Source organism: Camelus dromedarius, chromosome 19 (genome assembly GCF_036321535.1).
Source record: "Camelus dromedarius isolate mCamDro1 chromosome 19, mCamDro1.pat, whole genome shotgun sequence".
Classification (NCBI taxonomy): domain Eukaryota; kingdom Metazoa; phylum Chordata; class Mammalia; order Artiodactyla; family Camelidae; genus Camelus; species Camelus dromedarius.
The window spans coordinates 24,306,326-24,327,271 of record NC_087454.1 but is presented as its reverse complement, the minus strand read 5'-3'; the positions used below and the strand labels follow the sequence as shown (position 1 = coordinate 24,327,271).

Sequence of the window (20,946 nt, the reverse complement as noted above, 5' to 3'; positions counted from 1 at the left end):
TATTTCCATATACTAGCAATGAACATTAAAAAAGGAAATTTTTAAAATACCATTTACAACAGCATCCAGACCCATAAAATTCTCAGAAATAAATTTAACAAAAGATGTGAAAGACCTCTATACTGGAAAAGTATAAAACTGCTGAGAGACATTAAAAAGCCTAAATAAATGGACTTTTTTTGTTCATCGATGGGAAGATTTAATATCTTTAAGATGTCAATTCTCCCCAAACTGACCTTTAAATGTAAACTCCACCAAAACTCCAGCAGGCCTACTGCAGAAATTAACAAGCTGATTCTAAAACTTGTATAGAAGTACAAAAAAACAAACAACCCCCTCCCCAAAAACCCGTAGACTAGCCAATATAGTCTTGAAAAAGAAGAACAAAGATGGAGAACATACACTATCTGATCTCAAGATAACTTTTTTTAAGGTATACTCATCAAGAGAACATAAAAAAGGATAGACAAACAGATTAATGGAACAGAACAGAGTGCCCTGGATAAATACCACACATACACAGTCAAATAATTTTCAACAAGGGTGCCAAAGCAATTAAATGGAAAAGTATTTTCAACAAATGGTGCTAGAAAAACTGGGTATCTATAAGGGAGAAAAGAACTTCGACCACTATATCACACCACACACAATTAATTTCAGGTGGACTACTGACCTAAACCTATAAGCTAAAACTATAAAACTTCTAGATGAAAACAGGAGAATATTTTCATGACTTTAGAATAAGTGAAGATTTTTTTTTAGAAAGGAAACAAAAATCAACAAAAAAATAATTGATAAACTGGATTTCAGCATCAAAATTTAAAACTTCTAGGCAATCAAATTGAAAAGGAAGAAATAAAATCATCTCAGTTCATAGATGACATGATTTTTTATGAAAAACCCTGAAGATTTCACAAAAGCTGTTATAACTAAGAATCAAATTCAGCCAACTTGCAAGACACAAAATCAATAGGCAAAAATTGGTCACATTCTATACACTAGCAACGAACAATCTGAAAATGAAATGAACAATTCCATCTACAATAGCATCACAAAGAACAAAATACTAAGGAATAAATTAAATCAAGTAAGTGAAAGACTTGTACACTGAAAGCTACAAAACACTGCTGAAGGAAACAAAGAGAGGCATTAAATAAATGGAAGGACATTCTGTGTTCATGGTTTAGAAGACTTAATATTGTTAACGTGACAATACTACCCAAATCTATCTACAGATTCAAAGCAAATGCTATCAAAATCCCAATGGCAGTTTTTTCAGAAATAGAGAAACCCATCCTAAAATTTATATGGAAACTCAGGGGACCCCAAATAGCCAAAACAATGTTGCAAATGAAGAACAAAGCTGAAGGTCTCATATATCCTCATTTCAAAAAAACTTACTGCAACAGTACAGTAAAGCAGTGTGATACCAGCATAAAGACCAATGGAAGACAATAGCGAGCTCAGGAAAAAACTCTCTCATATATGATCTAATGATTTTCAACAAGAGTGCCAAGACCATTCTGTGGGGAAAGGATTTTTTTTCAACAAATGGTGCTGAGGAAACTGGGTATCTACATACAAAAGAATGAAGTTAGATCTTACTTCACACTGTCTATAAAAATAACTCAAAGACCTAAACATAAGACCTAAAACTATAAAACTCTTAGAAGAAAACACAGCACAGAGGAAAACTTTATGACACTGGATTTAGCAATGACTTCTTGAATGACACCAGAAGCAAAGGCAATAAAAGAAAAAATAGATAAACTAGACTACATCAAAACTTAAAATTTCTGTGCATCAAAGAACACAATCAATTCAGTTAAAAAAAAAAACCCACAGAATGGGTGAAAATATTTTCAAATCAAACGTCTGATTAAGGGATTAATACCCAGAATGTATAACGAACTCCTATAATGCAACAACAAAAATCAAACAAACCAACTTAAAAATGGGCAAAGGGAGGTGTGGCCCAGATGGTAGAGTAAGATCCTGAGCTTATCTCCTCCCATGGGCATACCAAAATTGTAACTATTACAGAGCAGCTATCTATGAGAACAACCTGAAGACAAGCAGAAAAGATTTCCCAGGTATAAAGAAGGCGGCACAATGAGATGGGTAGGAGGAGTGGAAATGTGGTATATAGTCAAGACTTGTAGGTGACCTACAAAAGGGAGGTTAATTTCAACTGCAGAGGCTCTCCCCAATGACTGGGGCATCCAAGCCCCAGACTGGGCTCCCCAGCCTAGGCACTCTATACCAGGAAAATGAGCCCCCATAATATTTGGCTTCGAGGACCAGGAGGGCTGGCTTACAAGAGAGCTGGAGGGCTATAGTAAATAGAGACTGCTCTTAAAGGGTGCATGCAAATTCTCACACACTCCCAAGTCCTACCACTCAAGCAGTAATTTTAAAGAAGCCTCACCCGACACCCACTTGATGATCTTGGAAAGCCTCCCAGGGCGATAGAAGGCCACTGGGACTCCCCCTGGGGACACAGATGCTGGCAGCAGCCATTTTGGGGGAGCTTGTTCTACCAGAGGACACTGGTGCAGGCAAGTGCCATTTTGGTGTCCCTGTACCTATTAGTGCTGGGGGCTTACCTGTCAATAATGGGCCAGCTCCAGTCCCAAGACCCCCCACACCCTCAGACAGCTTCCCCAGGACTCAGCCCGACCCATCAGAAGGTTGGCACCAGCCCCAAGACCCTCCTGGGACTGGCAGCCAGCCAACAATGGGACCCACCCCACCTACTATGTGGCTAGCAACCACCACACAAGGCAGGGCCTGGCAGCCAACTGGGTAAGGGGCCAACCCTGCCTACCAGCATGCCCACAATAGTCAACCATGCCACAACAGAAGCACCCACGCAGCCATACCCCTAGAGCCCATAGCTCTGGTAACCAGAGAGATATGTACTGCTGGGTCCCATAGGACATCTCCTATATAAAGTCACTTCTCCATGACAGGGAAATGTCACCAACCTATCTAATACACAGAAATAAACACAGAGAATTAGGCAAAATGAGGAGACAGAGGAATATATTCCAAATGAAGGCACAAGAAAAAAAAAACCCCAGAAGATTTAAGAGAGGCAGAGATAAGTAACACAATAATAGTACGAAACACCTCACTTCCATCAATGGACAGATCATCCAGAAAGAAAATCAATCAGGAAACACTGGCCTTAAGTGACACATTAGACCAGACTGACTTAGTAAATATTTATAGAACATTCTATCCAAAAGCAGTAGAATACACATTATTTTCAATGACAGATGGAACACTTGCCAGGATAGATCACATGCTAGGCCACAAAACAAGTCTCAATAAACTTACAAAGACTGAAATCATATCAAGCATCTTTTCCAACCACAAGGTATAAGACTGGAAATCAACTACAAGGGGAAAAACCTGCAAAAACCACAAACACACAGAGGCTAAACAGTATCTACTAAACAACTTAAGGGTCACTGAAGAAATCAAAGAGGAAATCAAAAAATACCTAGAGACAAATGAAAATGAAAACATAGTAATCTAAAATCTATGGGACACAGCAAAAGCAGTTCTAAGGGGGAAGTTTATAGCAATACAAGCCTACCTCAAGAAACAAGAAAAATATCAAACCATCTATCCTTACACCTCCTTTGGGAAGTAGAGAAAGAAGAAAAACAAAACCTGAAGTTAGTAGAAGGAAACAAAGATCAGAGCAGAAAGAAATGAAATAGAGACTAAATAAAACAATAGGAAAGACCAATGAAACTAAGAGCTGGTTCTTTGAAAAGATAAATAAAATCAGAAATGACAGAGAAATCACAACCAATACCACAGAACTGTAGAGGATCATAAAAAATTACTACAATTACATGGACAACCCAGGAGAAATGAATAAGTTCCTAGAAACATACAATCTCCTAAGACTGAATTCAGAAATAGAAAATATGAACAGAGTGATTACCAATGACAAAACTGAATGAGTAAAAACAAACAAATTTCCAACAAACAAAAGTCCAGGACCAGCCAGCTTCTCAGGTGAATTCTAGCAAACATTTAAAGAAGAGTTAACACCTACCCTTCTCAAACTACTCTAAAAAACTGAAGAGAAAGGAATGTTTCTGAACTCATTCTACTAGGCCAGTATCAACCTCATACCAAAACCAAAGTTTCCACCAAAAAAAGAAAATTACAGGCCAAATATCACTGATAAACACAGACACAAAAATCCTCAACAAAATATTAGCAAACTGAATTCAACAATACATTAAAAGGATCATATACCATGATCAAATGGGATTTATTCCAGGGATGCAAGGACATAATACCTGCAAATCAATCAATATTAATATACCACATCAACAAACTGAATAAAAATCTTATGATCATCTCAATAGATACAGAAAAAGCTTTCAACAAAATTCAACATCCATTTATAATAAAAATTCATTGCTAGCGAGGGAACATACCTCAACATAATAAAGGCCATATATGACAAACCTAGAGCCAAAATTATACCCAAGAGTGAAAAGCTGAAAGTTATTTCCTCTAAGATCAGGAACAAGACAAGAATGGCCACTCTTGCCACTTTCATTCAACATCATATTGGAAGTGTTAGCCACAGCAATCAGACAAGGAAAACAAATAAAAGGTATCCAAATTGAAAATGAAGAAGTAAAACTGTCACTGTTTGCATATGACATGATACTACATATACAAAATCCTAAAGATGCCACCAAAAAACTAGCAGAACTAGTAAGTGAATTCAGTAAAGTTGTAGGATATGAAATATACTGAAGTCTGTTGTGTTTCTGCACACTAACAACAAACTATCAGAAAGAGAAATTAAGAAAACAGTCCTGTTTACAATTGCATCAAAAAGATAAAATACCTACAAATAAATCTAACCAAGGAAGCAAAAGACCTGTACTCAGAAAACTGTAAGACATTAATTCATTCAAGAAATTGAAGATAACACAAATGGAAAGATATACTGTGCTTATGGATTGAAAGAATATTGTTAAAATGACCATACTGCCCAAGACAATCTACAGAGTCAATGCCATCTTTGTCAAAATACCAATAGCATTTTCCACAGAACTAGAATAATTCTAAAATGTGTGTGGAACCATAAAAGATCCCAAATAGCCAAAACAATCTTGAGAAGAACAAAGCTGGAGATGTCACACTCCCTAGTTTCAAACTATATTACAAAGCTACAGTAATTAAAACAGTGTGGTACTGACACAAAAACAGACACGTAGATCAATGGAACAGAACAGAGAGCCCAGAAATAAATCCACATACATATGGCAATCTATGATAAAGGAGGCAAGAATATACAATGGGGAAAAGACAGTCTCTTCAATAAACAGTGTTGGGAACACTGGATAGCTACATGCAAAAGAATCAAACTGGCCTACTTTCTCACACCATATATAAAAATAAACTCAAAATGGATTAAAGACTTAAATGAAAGTAAGACCTAAAACCATGAAACTCCCAGAAGAAAACATAGGCAGTATGCTCTTTCACATCCATCTTAGCAGTATTTTCTTGGATACGTCTCCTTTGGTAAAGAAAACAAAAGCAAATGGCACTACATCAAAAGCTAAAAAGTTTGTGCACAGCAAAGGAAACTATCAACAAAACAAAAAGACGGCCTACTGAATGAGAGAAGATATTTACAAACAATATATCTGATAAGGGGTTGATAATCCAAAATATACAAAGAACTCATACAACTCAATATCAAAAAAACCCAAACACCTCATTGAAAAATGGGCAGAGGATCTGAATAGCCACTTTTCTGAAGAAGACATACAGATGGCCAACAGACACATGAAAAAATGTTCAACATCACCAATTATCAGAGAAACACAAATCAGAACCACTTGAGATATCCCTCCCATCTATCATAATCACTATTATCAAAAAGACAACAAATTAAGAAGTGTTGGCAAGGATGTGGAGAAAAAGAAACATCTGTGCACTGTTGGTGGGAATGTAAATTGGTACAGCCACTATGGAATATATAGTATATAGGTTCCTCAAAAAAACGAAAATAGAACTACCATACAATTTAGCAATTCCACTTGTTTATTTTTCTGAAGAAAACAAAAATGCTAATTCAAAAAGATATATGCACCCTTATGTTCACTGCAGCATTATTTACAATACCCAATATATGGAAGCAACCTAAGTGTCCATCTACAGATGAATGAATAAAGATGTGGGGTATATGTGTGTATGTGTGTGTATATATATCACATACCTATGTGAATGAACATTATATATACCTATATAAAGAAATATTACTCAGCCATAAAAAAGGGAGTGAAATCTTGCTATTTGCAACAACATGGAAGAACCTAGAAAGGATTATGCTAAGTAAAATAAGTCAGAGAAAGATAAATACCATATGATTTCACTTATATGTAGAATCTAAAAAACAAAACAAATGAACAAACATAACAAAACAGAAACAGACTCATCGATAGAGAACAAACTGGTCGCTGCCAGAGGGGAGGAGGAGGGATGAGTGCTATCAAAGAGGGAGATTAAGAGGTACAAACTTCCAGTTATAAAATAAACAAGTACATGGATGTAATGTACAGCATTAGGGAACATAGTCAATAATATCAGAATAACTCTTATGGTGACAGATGGCAACCAGACTTATCCTGGTGAACATTTTGTAATGTATAAAAATACCGAATCAGTATGTTGTACAACTGATACTAATATAATATTGTAAGTCAACTTACTTAAATAGAAAATAAATAAATTTTTAAAAATAAAATAAAAATGAGCAAAGAACTTGAGTAGGTATTTCTCCAAAAAAGATACACAAATGGCCAATTTGCACATGAAAACATACTCAAAATCATTAGTCATGAGGGAAATGCAAACCAAAACTACTGTGAGATACCAATTCATACCCAAGTAGGATGGCTATTATGAAAAAAAAAATCAGAAAATAACAAATATTGGTGAAGATATAGAGAAATTGGAACCCTGATGCGTTGTTGGTCAGAATGTAAAATGGTGCAGCTGTTGCAGAATATGGCAGCTCCTTAAAAAGTTAAACAGAACTACCAAATGATCCAACAATCCCACTTCTGAATGTATACCAAGAACTGAAAGCAGAGACACAGTTACTTTGCACACCAATATTCGTAACACTATTATTCTCAATAGCTAAAATGTGGGGGAAACTCAAATGTCCCTCACAGATGAATGGATAAACGAAATGTGGTACATATATATAATGGATTATTACTGAACCTTAAAAAGGAATGAAATTCTGACATATGCTACAACATGAATCTTGAAAACATTATGCTAAGTGAAATAAGCCAGACACAAAAGGACAAATATTGTATGAATGCACTTGTATGTAGCACCTGCAATAAGAAAATTCACAGAGATAGAAAATATAATAGAGGGTACCAATGGCTGGGGATTAGGGGAATGGGGAGTTCTTGTTTAATAAGCAGTTTCTGCTCTGTATGATTAAACAGTTGGAAATGCATAGTGGTGATGATTGCACAACAAAGTGAATATACTTAATGCCACTGAATCATATTTTGAAAAGGGTTAAAATGGTAAATTTTATGTTATATTTTGCAATTTAAAAAAAGGACTCAACAAATTTTAAACATCTGCTTATCAAAAGACATCATTAAGAAAATAGGCAAATCATAAATTGTGGAAAAATATTCACAACACATTAGACATGTATTCAGAATATATAAATAATTCCTACAACTTAATAAAAACACAAATCAATTTTTAAATGGTCAAAAGACTTGAAAAGATAACATTAAAAAAGATGCAAATAGCCAATAAACATAAAAAAGGGCTCAACATCATTAATCAGCAGAGAAATGAAAATTAAAACAATGATACAAACATTACACCCCACCAGAATGTTAAAATGAAAAGACTAACAATACCAAATGTTGATAAGGATATAGAATAATTAGAACTCCATACTTTGCTGAAGGGTGTAAACCAGTACAAACACTTTAGAAAACTATTATCAAAGAGTTAAATATACATCTACCCTATGACCTAGGTTTCCAGTCTTGGGTATTTACCTAAGAAAGGAAAACATCGGTCCACCTGTACAAGAATGTTTTAGTAGCTTTATTCATAACAGTCCCAAACTGGAAACAGTACAACGGTCCATCAACAGAAGAATAAATATGGTATATCCATACAATGGACCCTACTACTCAGCAATAAAAAGGAACAAACCCATACAACATGAATGAATCTCAAAAAACATTACAGTGAGGAGAAAAAAAAAGACACAAAAGTGTATATGTATGATTCCATTTATTCAAAGTTCTAGAACAGACAAAATTAACTTATAATAAAAATCAGAATAGTGGTTACTTCAAGGTTGACTGGGTAAGGGCACAAAGAAACTTCCCAAAATGACGGTAATTTTTTTTTAATCTTAATAGGGATGTAGGCTACAGGAAAAGATGCATTTGTCAAAACTGACTGAAGTGTACACAGAAGATCTGCATTTCACTTATGCAATTATACCTCAATTTTTTTTTAACAGAAAGAAAGAAAACTGGTTATAGGATTGCTTAAACACTTTGCATTTGGGAGCACTAAGAAATCCATGCATTTTTTGCCATGCATCCCACACATACTTGTAGCAGATGGCAACATGGCTCAGCAAAAAGAAGTCCAAAAATGTAACAAAGCCTTGGCTTTGCTGATTCAAGGCTGGTCCGGGGGCCTGTTTGTTCCCTCATGTACAACATGCTGAAACTTACTATCTGCTCCACCTTGGTGCCCAGCCTTACATCAACATAAGAGAGTTCATGTGGTAGTACTATGGAAAGTTAAAATACTGGGAGATGGTAGATAAGATGGATAAAGACTTCCTCTCCTTCTGATTCTAAGGGCCACCTATACATTCAAGCTTCTCTGAGAGACTTAGGGTTGCACCCTTAGAAATGACCTTTCTAACATCTGCTTGACTCCCTAAGAAAGCATTGCTACTGATTCATTGATACTATGCAATTCTCCAACCTATCTCAAAAAACTTCTCAGTAAGGCTTGCCCACTTAGAAAACTGAGCCAACTGTCACAACTTTAAATTATCATCACTAACAGGGAGTTGGGGAAACAAATAAAGAAGGCTTAAAAAACAAAACAAAACAAAAAAAACCCCCCAAAAACAGAAAACCAGCGTTCAGATGGCCAATTTAGAGAACTCACGGATTGGCGAAAGCTTTGGTACTAGAAACTTCCAAAGCATGTTATACACTTGCTTTTCAGCCATCTCTTGCCTCCAAACAGGGGACTTCATAAGGCAACAAACTATGATGGCCTTTTACAAACAGAAGCAATTAAAGGGAAATTACTCCTGCCTCCGAGGACACAGGATGTCTGCTCTCTGTCAGATTTCACTATCGTACTCAGGCTCCCATGGGTAGGGCAATGCCAGCCAGACTCCTACCAGCCACCCTTGTGACAGATGAGCATGGGAGCAGGATGAGGGTCCCCAAGGTACCCAAAGTCCCTAGGAGCCCCAGAACAAGCAGACCAACCCCAGTAACCAATTTTTCAAAACTGAAAAAGTGATTATCAAGAGGCAGTCATTCAGTCCTTCATTCTCTGGTCTTCCTTGATACCCTAGTGGTGCCAGGAAAATGAATAAATAAATAAAACACCGGTTTGCTTACCTTTCATTGGACCGTATCATGTAGTCAGTAAATTCATGGTCTCCCTTGATCACCTCCAAGGGGACCACAAGGTTGACATCAGAATCGGTGTTCCGCAGCTGGTTGAGTTTAATATTGACTGAAAAGAGGTACCGTCGTACGTCATCTATGCCCACCTTCAGGCCCTTGCACACCACGTACCTGGCAGGAGATACCCTGTCACTCCACTGAGTAAAGGCTTCTCCCCACATTTCTCCTCCCCAAACCTCTTGCTGAGTCATGAAGCTCAACAGCCTTGTCTATGCACAAACAGCACAGACTGTGTGCTGCAAAGTTCACCTCAAATCCTTCCTTTTTACGTTGGGCTGTATTTCAACTATGTCCTGTGCCAGGTTGGCTGTGTCACCATCACCTGGGGAGTCTGTGAAGTTAAAGACAGACTCTCCAGGGATGAAGCCCAGAAATCCGTGTTTGTAACAGGCCACCTAGCAATTCAGATGGCCCCATCTTCTCTCAGATCGTGCATGGGCACTGTGTGCCACTTGAGATGCCAACAATGCCTCAGTTGATGGCCCCCTTGCCCTTTCTCAGCCCATGTTCCTTCAGGTGACCGACCCTTCTCTTGGTCTCCTTCTCCCTCCTGGGCGAATCCAAGGATCATCCACATAAGTGTGGTGAATAAGGTTTGTGGAGAAGTAGGCAGAGGCTAAATCAAAGGACAAATAAAATCCAAATCGTGACTCCTCTTGGTTTCAATCACTTTTTTAATTTTATTTTTTGTTTGTTTGTTTTTTGGGGGAAGGTAATTAGGTTTATTTATGTATTTATTTATTTATTTTTTAACAGAGGTACTGGGGATTAAACACAGGACTTTGTGCACGCTAAGCACGTACTCTACCTCTGAGCTATACCCTCCCCCCCCCATCACTTTTTTAAAATGAAGGTTTTTAACGTAGCTTGAATGGTCATGCCAGAGATGCACCAGGATTTGCTGTTCTGACATTTAGCCAGCTAGTATGATTAAAATGGAGAGGAAAGTCTCACCTCTCTGAGTTGGCAGGACGGCTGGTAATCGGCTTAAAGAGACATACTCGTTCAAAGCAGCAGTACAGCAGGTAGATGAGCCCCACGCTGAACGGTGTGAAGAGGTCAAAGGTTTTACAGATGAAGTGGCCTCCTAGATTAGAGAGAAAACACCAACAGCAATCAGCAGCTTCTATCCCAGGAAGTGGGTAAGGTAGTCTCAGGGAACATGACAACGTCAGGGACCCAGCACCTGGGTCGAATGAAAGTCAGAGGCAATACGAGAGAGAGACAGTTTCAGAGGGGATTTTGGGAATTCTATAGCACTTTTGGCCCTAAATTCCTCATTCAGCCACCTGTCACCTATATAAGCAGATTTTTTTTAACTTCCAAGCCAATCCCTATACATGATCTTGTCCAACACGGCCTCTGGTGGGTCCTGGGTGGGGAGACAGCATAAGAAGTGTCACCTGTCCGGACAACAGACAGCGCCATGAGGAACTGACAGAGCAGCAACTGCTTGCTAAGGATCTCCTGCAGGTTCTCCTGTCCCTCCACGGAGAAACCCTGAAATGAGAGCACATGAATCAGGGTAGAAAAGAGAAGTGGTGAGGACTAAAAAAAGGAACCCCACCTCATCTTCCTTGAGATTTCTTGAAATGTCATTGATCTCCACCATCTGACAAAGATACAGCTTGGTGTTTAAATTATATGGCACAGTCACAGGGCTCATTATGGTGAGGTTAGCACCAGGCTCTGGGCCTGACCACCAGGCCTGTGCTGTTTTCCTGCTCTATCATTCCCGGGGATGGAACCAAGTCTGCTCCTCCAAGGAGATGGTCCAGCAAATTTTAAAACTCATGTGGGAATCCAAGGGACAAGTACAGCAGTACAGAGGCAAAATGAGGCTAGTCACAGGCCAACTACAAGATAGGAAACTGAATGCCCTGGTGAGTCCAATGAGACCCAGGGTGCACAAGTGGCCTGAATACTCTGCATGAGCTCACTTAGCCCCTGGGCTGACCACTGACCAGGGGGCTCCAGTCTGGTAACAGGAGAAAAGTGAGCACAACTCTGACAGTCACAGTAATCACTCTCTCTCTGCTGACCAAGGATTTATTCACAAACCCCCTTTCCTGTCCCAAGACCATGGACCCTCTCTCTCCAGTTGGCAGGGTCTCTGGCCAGGGTGTCTGTTCAAAGAATCTGTGCTGCTATTCCTGGGATGGTCTCCCTCCCTGTAAGATCCCAAGAGGGAGCAGACAGCCAAGTTCATACAAGTAAAGGAGGCCAGGGGCTATGTTAGGAAGAGAAGGCAGTTGTTTAATGGGTATAGTTTCAATTCTGCAAAATGAAAAACTTCTGGAGATGTGAATAGATTCAACAATACTGAACTGTACACTTAAAAATGGTTCCAGTGGTAAATTTTATGTTATGTGTTTTTTACCACAGTAATTAAAAAAAGAGGCTGGTCTCCATTAAGCTGGTCCCAGCCTGGACAGGTCTCCAGAATCAAAAATGTTAAGCAATGTCTTTCATTTATAGATGCTTCTTAAAATGCATGCCTGTTTAATAGGGTCAATCAAAAAAACAGATGAGGGGGCACGGGTCACCAGTCTACACTGCCTAAGCAGAAGGACAATCCTCAAGTTTGCTGACTCGAGCTGACACTGCAAGGCCGCCTCCCAAGCACTATTAGACCCCCACATGCTCAGCTAGAGCAGCCCCTCCCTCCCCTCTGCCCAAGTCTGTCAATTACTCCCCGCTGTGCACAAAGCTCTGTTGAGCCAGGGCATGTTCAGATCCCATGCTGACATCCTAAACATTTCTCCACCTTTCCACACAGCTACAGCTTGAGAGACCACCCGAGGAGCTCCAGAGGCTCTTCTCAACTTGGCCATGTGGCCCTAGAGCAACTGCCATGTTCTCTGACCCTCTATGTTAAGTGGTGGCTCGCTCCAGAAAGACGACCTGCAGCATCAGACTACTGGGGAAGAAAGCGGCAGGGGGCTTACCTCTATGCAACAAGCAGCTGCCTAAGGAATGGGCAACTTGAATATTCACCTTAGCCCAGCCACTAACAGAGTTTCCAGTGGATTCCCTGAGCTGCTGCCTCTGGCTATGTGGTCACCTATCAGCCTATCTAGAGGCTTAGGAGCGGCCGTGTATAGAACAGCTTCCACCAGAAGCAGCACCAAGGGGACAAATGATAGAAATGTTCTTCCTGGTCAGTTTTGCCTAGCTCATCTTAGTCATGGTCCTCCCTTCAACAGGTCTCAAGGCCCTCTGAAGAAGTGAGCTGAGAAGGCCCACTTGCTCTAAGATGTCTACATTACAGCCTTGACAAAACTACCACTAAAAATATGTACAAAAAGAATTAAAACATACATCATACACTCCTACAATCTGAACAGTGAGCTACCACCTCCCGGGGCAGCTGAGGGACCCAACAAAACAAAATCAATCCTCAAGCCTCTAACATGATAAATCGCAAAAGCATCACCCGATGAAAAGCAGGTCACCTACCCCATCGGCCATCAGAAAGTGGACACCCTTGCGATCTGTGTTATCCAGGACAAAATTCTGAAAAGCAGAGATGTTCTCCGGGCGGGTGATGTCTCCATCTCCATCGATCCCACCCTCGCCTGAGTGAACACAAGATTCACATTTAGCTCACCTGCCCTGTGCATCCCAGGAGCTGAGACACAAGCTCTCTGGGGCTGTGAACACAGGTATCAGGCAGGCCTCGAGGCCCAGGAGAAAAGCCCCTGTGAGAAGCAACCCTCTGAAGGACCTGTCCCATAAGACTGCCGTGCAGTGATGGACCAGGAGGCAAAAACAGGGCCCTGCTGTAATAAAGCAAAGTTTAAAAGGAGTTGACCAGCCAAGAGTCATCAACTAAAATAGGTCTTCATGTTCAAGATTAAAGCTGTGTTTAAACACCTGCATTTAGGAACCAATATCAATTTCTTAGAAAGAACTGTTAACAAAGGACTTAGGGTTTGCTGCCAAGTCATAAAAAGCAAGACACAGTGGAGGGAACCATTTGGGGGTTGCTGAGCTGTCTGCTACGCAGGGCACGCCACACTCAGGACACAGGGCTGGAGATGGGCATGGGGTTTGTATTTGTTAATAACCCTGTCAGTTCTCAGTCGGAGATCAGGCAGTTTCATTATCTCCTATCACCACAAGAGAAGAAAGGAGCAATTAATATGGCTTTGATGAGAGTCTGCCTAGTGAAGTGTTTAACTTGTATCCCCTAGGCCTGGGGTAAAAAGGGACAGTCTAGAGAGAACCAAGACCTTCATGACATGGACTGGGAATCCCAGGCTGAGAGACCTAGGAAAGAAAACATGGCAATTGAATAATAAGTACTCCTGACCTAAAGTCCCCACAGAGACCTGTCCCTCATAGCCCCTGGGTACCCTTCTCCATGTCCCTACCATAGTAGGGTTCGAAGAGTTCACTGGAGGCAGAGTAGAAGTCCTCCAACTTAAAGTCATTAGGGCCCTTCAGAGTCATTCCAAAGCCCTTTGCGTGCCACTTCTTCCTCCACAGCACATACTCCGAAAAGCCACCTGGGCCTGCACAGACGTCAGCAAAGTACAGAAGCTCAGCTTCCCGGTCCTTCACCAGTGGTTTCTGCAAAGACAAGTGGAAGACAGGGAAGGAAGGGAAAAAAGATGGCTCAATGGGGAGCATGAAAGAGAACATACAGGAAGTAAACTAAGTCTTTCAGCAAGCACAATGCAGAGTTCCTGCCAGGGCCACAATAATCAGGAAATGTATCCTCTGTGATCATTGCTCTCTAGAGTTGCCCATCTCGACCTCAAAATACCCAATGCCTTTCACACCACCAGGCCTAGCTCAGATGCCTAATAAAAATATCTTGGTCGGCATCTAAGTGTGCATTTTTTAATTTCTCAGCATCTTTTCCTTACCATATCCTGCCTGACAAGAGTCCTACTGAGCAGAATACATGTTCTACCCTCCACATTACAGACAGAGAGAAAGAGACACCGAGACCTAAAGTAATCTGTTCACAGCCAGTCTGTAACAAAGCTAAATCAGAATCCTATCAGCCTGACCGTCAGACTCAGGTCTTTCTGTCCAAAGTCTGAGGGGCTCTAACATCACCCCCTCCCAGCCACAGGGCCTATCTTTCCAGACCAAAGCCTCTGCTTCCCTTCTCCCCTTTCTCCTAGGCTCTCCCTTTTTTTCTCCCCCAAGTAACTTTTTATTGTGGAAGAATTTCAGATTTACAGACAAGTTGCAAGGACAAAGTTCACATATACCCTTCACCCAGTTTTGTTAACATCTTATACTGTCATTTGTCAAAACTAGGAAACTAACACTGGCATACTACTATTAACTAAAACCCCAGATTTGATTCAGATTTCACTAGAGCCCTTATTCTGTTCCGTGACCCCATCCAAGAAACAACAGTGCATTGAGCAGCCTACTTTCTCATACTTCCTTCCTCTCCGGCCTCTGCGCCTCTGCTAGCTGGGGCCTGGGGTGGTGCACAGCTGGGAGCTGACAAGATAGAACAGGAACACTGGTGTGCAGCTTCCAGGCAGCCACCAGAGCACCTGCCCACCTAAGGAATAACTAAATTACAATAATCATTTGAATTTTTATTGGATTACAGTTTTGGCCACTTGAGTGGCTTTAACTCTTAATCTAAAATTTATACTGAATGTAGCACTGGCCCATACTGTGTGTTTACACTTCTACACACCTGGGCCCTAGATGGTGAATTCTACTTGTCCCAACCCTCCACAGCAGATAGGATGTATCATTTGTACTGGTGACAAGAGGCAGGGCTCTAGAGGGGATGACTGCAAGGGACCCCGATGAACATCTGGCAGGAAGTGGCTGAGACAGCTCAGACTTCCCTGCAACAGGTTTGGCATGGCTGAGTGCTTGTCCAGAGCTCTGCAACTGCTGGATAAAGATCAGAAAACTCCAGGGGAAACAGTTATAAGAAAGAAATACTAATGTTCACAGTCCAGGTACTTTCTAGGTGACAAGGGCCTTGTCTCTGATGATAGTTATCTAACTTTATCAAAACAGTAAAAAAAAAAAAAAAAAAAGTCTCTAGAGAAAGTGACTTTAGCTAAAAATAAACTTCATCATCCTATGACAAGCCCATGCGGCTTCTGGGATACATCAGTTCTTTCTCCTTTCCCCGCCACTTCACCCCAGAATTCTTCATTCCTGAGCCATTAATTATTCATATTTTTGGATTACATTCATTTGCACACAAAAAAAGACCTAATGGCCATTGTGAGAACACTATGTAGCACTTCCCAGGCTGCAAAGCGGTCATGAGGCAGGGGTCACAAGTTTAAGGCCTGCACACACTGCAAAGAGGGAAAATGATTTTTTCACCACTGGCCACGCCCTGGCCTGAGGCTCCAGCCTCTCGGGGTGAGCCGCTGGCCCAAAGGAAGGCTGGGGAAAGGAATGGGAATGAATCAATGAAAGTATCTCACCTCCAAAAACAGAGCATAAATGTGATCTTGTCCTGCGATTTTAGGATGTGTGCACAGCCAAAAGGTCTTCTCATAGAAAGGACAGCTGGGGTTCTCTCACCTCTGTACTTACTGGCTGTGCAGTCAAAGGCTAGCGCACAATTTATGTCTTTAAGCTTGAGCTTCCTCAACTGTAAATTGGGACTAATGTAGGTTATTTCTCAAGGCTGTTGTAGGATTAAATAAAATATCATATGTCAAAGAACTTTATAAACTGTACAATACTAAACAAACGTAAGATGACCTTATATTCAACTAGATCAACTTCCTTAGTCAAAACTCCTGTCCTTTTCCATCCTTTTTGCAATGCCTAGCTGTGTTCTATATGCAGTGGGCACTTTGTAAGTGTGGTCTAATTTCTTCTAAGATAGCACTAAAAAAATAAATAAAAATAAAAGATAGCACTGAAACTTAAAGATCTACATTCAGTTTTTTTCTCCTGTTATACTTCACAACCAATGTTTTCTTACCTCAACAATAACCCCATGCACACAAATCCCTCAAGTAACATTCTGGTTTATAATATGCTTCCATAGACCCAAAGAATCTAAATGCCCTTCTTTCCCTTGCCCCTTCCAATTCTTGTTTACAATGTACTTCCCTACCCGAGCCTCTTTTCTCCTTTTACCACAATCTGCAGAAGCAGAAACACATTGAGAGACCCTCCCTCTGGCTTCCCACCTCTACCCTCTCCACACTTCCTCAAGCTTCAAGTTCTCTACATTCTTATTCTATAATTTGCATGATCCAAGAGCCACTGAGACCCTAGCAAACCTGGACGTGTGCCTGGGGCTTCAGCCACTCCCATCTCTACTAGGAACTGCTCTAGTATCTCTGCTCGCCCTGGAAATGTACCAAGCCCACTGGGCTTGGCTGTCACTCTAGTTCTCAGGGGAAAACAAAGGTGAAAAGAGAAAAAAATACTAAGGGCTGAAGAGAAATCACTTTTTATAGTGGAGTGTAGAAGAACATCTCTGAAAGGGCAATTCTCCACGGCCACTATCAATCAATTGAAGTCAAGAAGCTGCCTGAAGCATTACAAACACAGCTGCCTTTTCCTATGTAACAAACATCTCCACCCTTGATCTGAATGGTACAACCCTGGTGCCTACTTCATTTTCATGACAGCAAAAGACAATAACCAGATACCAGCTGCTGCAGGCGTTTACATTAGAAAGCCCAAAATGACGGTGTGACTTCCCATCAGCTTGACAGAGCTCCTCTGCCAGGCAGGGTTTAAAGGAAATCATTTGGAGTTCAGAAAATTAAATCAACATTGTATCAACCTAATTTTCCCAAGATGTTAATTCCAAAAGCCCTTTTGTGCAGCCTACTGGTACTGGAAAATGGGGACGGAGACCTGGGAGAGAGAAACAACTGAAGGCTGGAGGGGTCTAACTGCCAGTTTTGCCATCATGGAGGAAGCAATTAGGGAGATGAAGCTGAAACATTAAAGAACTTGGAAAATAAGTTTCTTTAAGTGGTGGATAATCAGGGGCCTAGTGGAAGGAGGGTGAGTGAAGCAGAAACAGGTTTAGGAACAGCTGCTTCCAGGCCCCTTCACTGTCAAAGAGAACTAACTTTCTAGGACTGGGTAAAAATACTTTGAAACCCTGAAGGGAATGCTAGAATGAAATTTCCTTTTTTCTTTCTCTGTCATTATGGAGGGTCAGAAAAAATGAGATGTAGCAAAGCAGAAAATCATTTTGCTCCACCACTTCTTGAGAAGGGCCAAAACCTGGTAATTATGATCCTACACAAAGCTTATTCAGAGAGGCAGAAAGGGAAAGTTGGCCACATCTGAAATCACAGATCTTAGAGCTAGAACAAATCCTAAAAACCTTTTGGTCTTACCCTAGCCCTCTGGCAGGTTAGTAAGGGCTAACTTCAGAGATGAGGCAGCTGAGACCCAAAGAAGGTGTGAGCCTAAGTGGCACCCGCCTGTGATCTAATTGCTGCACCTCCTGAGCCCCGACCCCTCACTGAACACAGCCCAGATCTTTAGACATGATACTGATTTTAAACAGAGCACTGAAAGAATCAAGATGCCACATTCCATTCAACATTCAAACATCACCCCGAGTACTGCCCTCTAATACCAGAAACAGCAACCAAATCAGATGATGTCTCAAGTTTTGATCTGGAACATAAACTCACAGTAAGTACTGTATACAGGCATCCATCAGTATCTGTAGAGGGTTGGTTTCAGGAGCCCCTGCAGACACCAAACTCTGCAGATGCTCAACTCCTTTATATAATATGGCATTATATGGTTGGCCCTCTGTACCTATGGACGCAGAACCTACAGACACGGAGGGCTGAACTGTATTCATACTCTTCTTCATTCATGGTAGGAAGAAGGCGGGACAAAGCTCCGCGATGGCAACTGGCCTCCACACACCAGTGAGCACAGAAAAGCCATACAAATATCTAACCCCTTACAGCTCTCAAATCCACCAGAATGTCCAGAACCTAAGCACACAGGGAAAGAGATCACATCTATCTCCTTCAAAATTATACTCCTTGTGCTTAGCACTGTGCCTGGCACCAAGTAAAGCCCTGGATAAATACATGTTTAATGAATGCTGAAGGGAGGCCTATGCTGTAAACTCACTGCCTCACGTCCCTGCTCCCTAGGCCTAAATGTCACAGCTGCTGATTTTGTCAGGAATATCCCTTCTCCACTGCTGCATGCCCCCACTGCCTCCACTTGGAGTGAGCAGTAGGATCTACGGAGTTGGGGGCTGGGACTTGGGGCCTGTATAGACAGCTGCTTACTGGGATACTCCTGGGACCACAGGAAGCACCATGGAAGCCTACCTTGTAGAGCAAAATATATCTCTATCACAAAATACATCTCTATCACATAGCAGGATACTCTCCTAGCATTGCACAAATGGCAGTTTCTGAGCCAGTGGAGCTTAAGCCCATTCAGCACTATGAATTCAGAAGTAAAATCTTGTTCTCACCCCATAAGAGTCTCGCGGATTTGTAAACATGCGATCAAACACAAAATCTATGTTAGCCATCTTCATTGCAGCCCTGCAACAAAGCAAGACAGAAAAGCACACCTGAATACCAGACATATGGATAGCTGAGGCTCTAATGAAAAGGTGGAACAGTGTACATCAGGGGAGGGGAGGGAAACGTCAGCAAACCTGTTTAAGAAGAAGACTCCTCGGATCATCTCGTAGGGATTGGCCCGGGTCCGAGCTCGCCGCATCTCCTCCCCATCCAGGATATCAAACACACTCTGCCCAGAGACAATCACAGCCTCAAGGTGAGTATCACCCTCCAGGATAGGACAGGAGCCTTAAGAGCATGAGAAGCCCAAGTCACAGCTCTCTAAGAACTAGGCTCCAGCTGTGTCCCAGCTCCGAAATGACCAAATGTGCGATCCTAGACAAACTGCTCAATCACTCTGACCCACAACTACCTCACCTATAAAGTGGTTAAAAATAAACGGGAAGTAAGCACATGCCTGGCACATGGTAAGTAGTTAATAAGTGGCAGAGCCACCTCCTGACACTGCTAACCCTCACAGCAAATCTGCTTTTCCACTCCAGCAGCAACTTCCCAAGGGACCAGAGTTCTGACGTAAAGGCCACCAGAGAGAGGGAAGACAAACCAAGACCAGGGTTTTCTGAAGGCATCTGCCTCTCAGTAGGAAACCCTTCTTCCCTAATCTTTTCTCTGAAAAAAGAAGCCTCACTTTGCCTGCGTTCTAGTCACCTTAAGGATATTCCCAACACTATACCTTCTAGAAAAATAAGCTCTGTGAGGGTGGTCTGAGACCTTGTTTTTTCTCCAATCCATTTTCTCCTCAGAGGTTCCCTGGCTCATTCTGCCCCAGGCAAGAGGAGGCTAACATTCAGGGCAGTGTGTCAGGAGCTTCACGCCAACTATTTCACTTAATTTTCATAACAACCCTCGGAGGTGAGTATTTTCTCCCCAGTTTACAGATGAGGAAACCCAAGCTCAGAGCAGCTAAAGAATCTGGTCCAAGGTCACAGGGAGGGGGGAATAAAGCTGCAAAACTAGGATCTGAATTGAGGTCTATCTGATGCTAAACAATGATTCCAAACCTTTCACTGTGCCAGGATTATAATGAACCAACCCACTGAAATTAAGTGGGTCCTTTCATGGCTACTGGCCATAGGACAGTACAATACCACAGGGCAGGACAGTCACCATGAGCTACACCTGCTCTCAGGAAAGAGCTTAGCTAAATTTCAGCCACCCCACAACTGACTCAAAAGAATGGGAAAAGCTCACCACAGCCCATCACACAAAATCTTCAACTCCAGCTCTAGCCACAGAGCCTTCCTTACCTTACACTGCAGCAGACTGTGAAGCAGCTCTTCCCCACAAAACTCTGTTTCATCTTCAATAATCATCTTTCTCTAGAGGGAGAAGAAAACAATCAATAATGACCACGTGAGGGTGCATTTGGGGGATGAGTGGAGAAACCAGGGTTCTGAGTGAGTAAAGCAAAAAGGGGCTTGAGTCCCTGCCAAAGAACATCAATTCCTGAGGGGCGGGAAAGAGAAAATCCTAAATCCCTCTGGCTCTACTCCAGATGGCTGCGAGATGAAACAGCCCCCTGGGTACTCTGACTAGAGCACCATATGGAGACAAGACTTCCGAATACTGCGGCTGAGAAAAGCAAACAGGAAGGAGACATCCAAGCTGTCTGT

The 20,946-nt window shown here is 41.5% G+C and overlaps 1 protein-coding gene across 4 annotated transcripts in view; it reads right to left on the bottom strand.

Moving 5' to 3' along the window:
* Positions 1-20,946, bottom strand: part of CMTR1 (cap methyltransferase 1) — a 52,693-nt gene that overhangs the window by 15,501 nt on the left and 16,246 nt on the right. For 3 of the 4 annotated variants that reach the window (XM_064476453.1, XM_031434794.2, XM_031434795.2), the window contains exons 6-13: positions 20,581-20,652; positions 19,408-19,502; positions 19,219-19,291; positions 14,156-14,354; positions 13,239-13,357; positions 11,183-11,279; positions 10,734-10,866; positions 9,711-9,890 (exon numbers count right to left, since the gene is read on the bottom strand). In XM_064476453.1, coding sequence (XP_064332523.1) covers positions 9,711-9,890; positions 10,734-10,866; positions 11,183-11,279; positions 13,239-13,357; positions 14,156-14,354; positions 19,219-19,291; positions 19,408-19,502; positions 20,581-20,652 — 968 coding nt within the window. The remainder of the gene's footprint in view (positions 1-9,710; positions 9,891-10,733; positions 10,867-11,182; positions 11,280-13,238; positions 13,358-14,155; positions 14,355-19,218; positions 19,292-19,407; positions 19,503-20,580; positions 20,653-20,946) is intronic. The other variant, XM_031434796.2, reaches the window with a different exon arrangement.